General features: G+C 49.9%; 1 protein-coding gene across 1 annotated transcript; it reads right to left on the reverse strand.

Annotated features, from left to right (window-relative positions):
- Positions 1 to 3,279: 3,279 nt before the first annotated feature.
- Positions 3,280 to 3,849, reverse strand: LOC126426457 (speckle-type POZ protein-like). Its single transcript, XM_050088371.1, has one exon. It carries the CDS (start codon positions 3,847 to 3,849, stop codon positions 3,280 to 3,282), a length of 570 nt encoding a protein of 189 aa, XP_049944328.1.
- Between the last annotated feature and the right edge of the window lie 1,174 nt (positions 3,850 to 5,023).

Consider the following 5,023-nt stretch of genomic DNA (forward strand, 5'->3'; position numbering starts at 1 on the left):
AACCCGACAAAGAGGGAGAAAACACAACCTGTGCAGTGTATCGACGCCAATCGGCGTGTTAGAAAGACCAACGAGGTAGCCTTCCCATCGGGGAGTGGGAAGGGAGTGAAAGAATCAATGGGAAATGGTCACAATCACAAAGGTCGTCGTGTGGTGACCAGTGTAATGAAGGGAAGAGGGAGGGAGAAGAAAGAGAAAGATCGATGGCAGAAAAGGTACCATGACTAGCATTGAAACGAATAGGGGAGCCATCATTAAGAAGGCACAAGTCTTGGTCTGCAAGAAACTGCTCTATGAGAAGACCTCGTCTAGATGGAAATGCACTGCCCCAAAGGGATGATGAGCATTAAAATCCCCGAGAAGGAGGAAGGGAGGAACAAGTTGCAGAAGAAGGGCTGTTATGCCAGCAGGTGTAGGTGTCCTGTCAGGAGGGAGATAAAGATTTCAAACCGTGACCTGAGCCCAGGGTGACCCTAACAGCAACCGCTTCCAACGTAGTTTGAAGAGGAATCCATGTGCTAGCAACATCTGTACGGACCAACGTACAAACTCCACCAGTGGCCCACACGGGGCCAACCTGATTTCGACAGAAAACACTTAACCCACAGGGAGTCAGTGAGTGATCATCAGTAAAATGATATTCCTGTAGAACCGAACAAGCTGCAGAGTAAGACGAAATAAGGGATTTCAACTCCGGTAGGTGATGGTAATACCCATTACAATTCCATTGGATAACCAGAGAACAATAATTCAAATGGGGGTTGAACATGCTAAAGCCAATCACCAACCGTCACCAACAAGGAGGGGGCGACATCCATGAACAACAAGTCAGAATCGGGTTGCGAAGCTGAAGATGGGACCTCTGGTGACACCAGAGGCTTCTTGTCCTGGGACTTCTTTTCTGTTTGAGATTGAGGAGGGCTGTGTGGTATAAAGGAGCCAGCTGCAGCAAGATCAGGAACAGAAAGAGATCGGGTAACCTGGGGACCGACAGACCGTGGTTCTCGCGGTCGTCGCGTGGCAGCAGAATTTTGGCCTGGAAGGTGCCGGAAAGGGATATCCCAGGAGGGGCGCCCTTGACCGGCAGACGGCGAAGAAGTGGGACACTTCTCCGGCTGGGGAGGAGGAGCAGCGCCCGGAGAAGAGGGTGTGGCAGCCGCAGGGGAGTGGGGTAGGACGGATTCGGGACTGGGGTAAGGAAGGGGGGACGAAGGGGTGAAGCTGGAACTAAAGCAGAACTAGTCATGGACACAGGGTGAACACATGCATACTTCTTATGAGCCTCAGTGTAGGTTAAGAGACCAAGGGACTTATACTCCTGTATCTTCTTTTCCTTCTTATATACAGCGCAATCTGGTGAACGTGGAGAATGATTGCCATGACAATTGACACACACAGGAGAGGGAACGCACGAACTCCCCTCACGGAGGACGTTCAGTCACCACAGAGAGGGGCCTGCGAACAGCAGGAAGACGTGTCCAAAATGCAAACACTTAGAACACCTCATAGGAGGTGGGATGTACGGCTTCACGCCACATCAATAAACCATAAACTTTACTTTCTCAGAGAGGGTATCCCCTTCAAAGGCCAGGATAAAGGCACCAGTATCAATACGATTGGCTTAGGACCCTTCTGAACACACCGAACAAAGTCAACACCCTGCCTTCTGATACTGTCCCGAAGTTAATCAGTTTGAAGGATGAGGTCCCTGTGAAAAATCACACCTTGTACCATATTTCGAGACTGGTGGGAGCTAATGGACACAGGAATTGTGCCAAGATGGTTACAGGCGCGAAGGGTCGCATACTGGGCAGCTGAAGCAGTTTTGTTCGGCAACGAACCCGTCCGCATCTTGCTCAGGGAGTCCACTTCGCCAAACTTGTCTTCAATGTTCCACAAAAAATAAAGGTTTGGCATTGCTGAAAGTATCCCTATCAGTCCTGGTACAAACCAGATAGCGGGGAAAAGGTTTCGCCCCTAGCCGACAGGCCTGACCCTCCTCCCAGGGTGTAGCCACGGAAGGGAAGGCCGAAGGGGCAGGAGAAGCAGCACTAAAAGAATCAGTTCCATGCGGAGAGACGGCCGCAGAAGAACGGCCTGAGTTCTGGACCCGTATGCATTTCATTTGGATACTGTCCGCCCTGATACCACCCACTCCAATCAGGGGCTCTCCTCACGTGCACCACCCAGCCACAGCAAGGGCTGTCTGGCACAGCGGCCATTCCCTGGAGTTCAGATGCTCCAGGACGACAAGCAACCACTGGTAGGCTTACCTGAGGTGGTCACAGCTCAGGTATCAGATGTGTGATCCCTGTGTTCAGAAGGCTCAACCAAAAGGGTACATAGCGACCCCACCACACGGGCCAGCTACCGTGCAGTTGCCATTCTGTGCTTGTGGGACAGACCTTTAATGCGATCACCAGTACTGCTCCAAGGCCGTCACCTAAGTCAGCACCTCACGGGATGTTCGCGCAGCAGCTGGCAGTCGCAGCTTTCACAATCAACCTGTGCCCAGGTCTGGCTGTCAGAGCCGCCTCGGCCGCTGAATGCACACTGAGGTGTTAGTGTGGCACTCGTGTTGTGACAGTAATATGCTTTACTATGCCTAGAAGTTAGGGCAGGTCAGCATTTGCCACACGGCTACAAGAGAAATGTGACACTGAATATGTTCCTGTCCTCCTCGACGTGTCACAGCCTACTAAAATGATTCTGGTGCTAGTGCTGAGCAACATACATAATAATCTTCAACTTCTCTTTATGCAGCACGATGCCAGTTGGAGCTATCATACTGTCAACTGCAGCAGTGATACCGAACAACTGATGGCTACTTTTAGTAAAGCTGCCCAACATCACAGCACGAGCATTGATCTGGTCGGCTACAAACTGCACCCGTCACTGTGTCCGTTTGGTGCCCACAGCAGTAGTCTCACTTGCTAGGTACACTATCAAAGGATCTCTTGTTCAAAGGCTTGATGCCAAAATCTAGATGAATGGGCTCTACACATGCTTTATAAGAGAACTAATCAAATGAGGACGGATTTCTTCAACACTCAAATTATCCCCTCTATGATTTGTTTACTTAACATAACTGCTAACAAAAAGGGCTGAATATGGAGCTTTGATAAACCTGTCATGACAGGACAATGACAGCATTGTGAGCTATAAGGAGAGACAGTTACAAATATTGTACTGTTAGAAACACACACACACACACACACACACACACACACACACACACACACGTTATTGGTAAACACAGAATAACGTCTTGCCCTGGGCTCACCTGGCTTCTGCTGGTGGTTCACTGAGCAGCCGACTGACTTCAGTCAGATGCTCAGGGCAGCTACGCATAGCATCTGCCCAGCCCTGCGTAGCCATTACTTTATAGTCGGTGGTCCTTATGAAGTGGACGGCGGCCGCAGTTAGGCTGGGGCACGAGTGCCTCACCGCCAGCACAGCTGCAGCCGCCGCCGTCTCCACCTCCAGCTTCGCCGCCACCTGCTGTTCGCAGGCGGCCTTCAACGCGGACAGGCCATATTTGTCGGCTGCCGTCAACAGCTCTGGGGCCGTGTCGGTCAGCTGGGGGGCCTGCAGGGTGTACATGTATGACAGCAGCTGCCTCAGCACCAGGCCCTCCACGTCCGCGATTCTGACCTCGCCGCAGCTGGCCTCCAGCGTGTCGTGCTGGAACATGGCTCGGAACACGGGGCTCCTGGCGGCCAGGACCGCGCGGTGCGCCGCCAGCCGCGTCTCTCCCGCCACCAGTGTGACGACCGCGCCCTCGCCCGCGTCTAGCAGGGCGCCCAGGTCCACGGCCGCCGTCCTCTGAACCTCAGCAGCTGCCGACATGGCGGAAAGTCCTGAAACACGGCGCAACCGAGCCCGCCTTACACGGCACCCTCCACACTCGTACGATGCACGTGCAGACCAGTACAACATCAGTTGGTAAATGTTGTCCACCAGCGATCCATTACAATGTCACAATATCCTGTCTGCGTAAAACTCTTCCAACAGCACAACTTTCGAGATTTCCCATACTGTTGCAGCACCCTGATTTTGGACATCATATCCTCAGAAGGTGTGCAGACCTCATTCCCCAACTTTTTTCTACAGAGTAGAATTGCTCAATCACTATGTCTTTCGAAATGGAGATAGTAACAGTCCCAATCTCTCTAGTTGTTTACAGAAAGAATGACTTTACACTTCATATGTGTATTGCTCTGCTTTTTACAGCTATTTCTGCAAGCCTTGTAGGAGCTGCCTCACACAGTGGACAGACGATCTGCGACAAGAGTTGGGGGTGACTTAATGGCAAACGCTGCTACGGGGTTGTTGTGGCACCCAGACTGTGAATCCTCCAACATTTCGGACAGATTCTAACAAGACAACACCGAACTGCCAACTGGTGAAATCTTACGAATTCGTAGAGAATTGACTCTTCCAGTTAGCTGAGACGTGCTATCATTTAGTTACTGATGTCAGACAGCCACAATACAGGAAACTGTTCTCTTAACACCAACAGGTTTTCATTTTTATTATTTCTCAATTACAAGTTCTGATTCCACAGATCAAACTGTCAATTATAGTCCACATTTCATGTTTATAACTTCTACTTTAGGTGTTAACGGTAGTCATTTAAACTAGGGGGCAAATAGCTGGGCATTATTTATTCCAGTTACTTTAACACCACAAATTCTTACTTTTCTCCCATTTACATTCTATTGAGTCATTGTATCAGTGTATATGCTAATACATTAAACTATGCAACAGATGTCTCACTACTCACTTATTAACTTCAGGCATATCTCTTTCTCACTGATGTATTTCTTACCGATCTGCATTCCGACAGGGAATGCTGCACACACATTCTGAGAATCTTATTTTGCTAGCAGCTCCGGATATGTTTGAAACTGTGTTAGGCAAGCGGGAGACAAATCTGCTAAAACGTATACCACTGAATGCAGAATAAAACATATGACCAGTGACATTCGAGAACAATTAGTCGAAAACTTAACGAGTAGCC

The sequence above is a fragment of the Schistocerca serialis genome, chromosome 11, assembly GCF_023864345.2.
Source record: "Schistocerca serialis cubense isolate TAMUIC-IGC-003099 chromosome 11, iqSchSeri2.2, whole genome shotgun sequence".
Classification (NCBI taxonomy): domain Eukaryota; kingdom Metazoa; phylum Arthropoda; class Insecta; order Orthoptera; family Acrididae; genus Schistocerca; species Schistocerca serialis.

Excerpts from the sequence above, each read along its gene's own strand:
- LOC126426457 (XM_050088371.1), bottom strand. The coding sequence starts at position 3,849 with ATGTCGGCAGCTGCTGAGGTTCAGAGGACGGCGGCCGTGGACCTGGGC.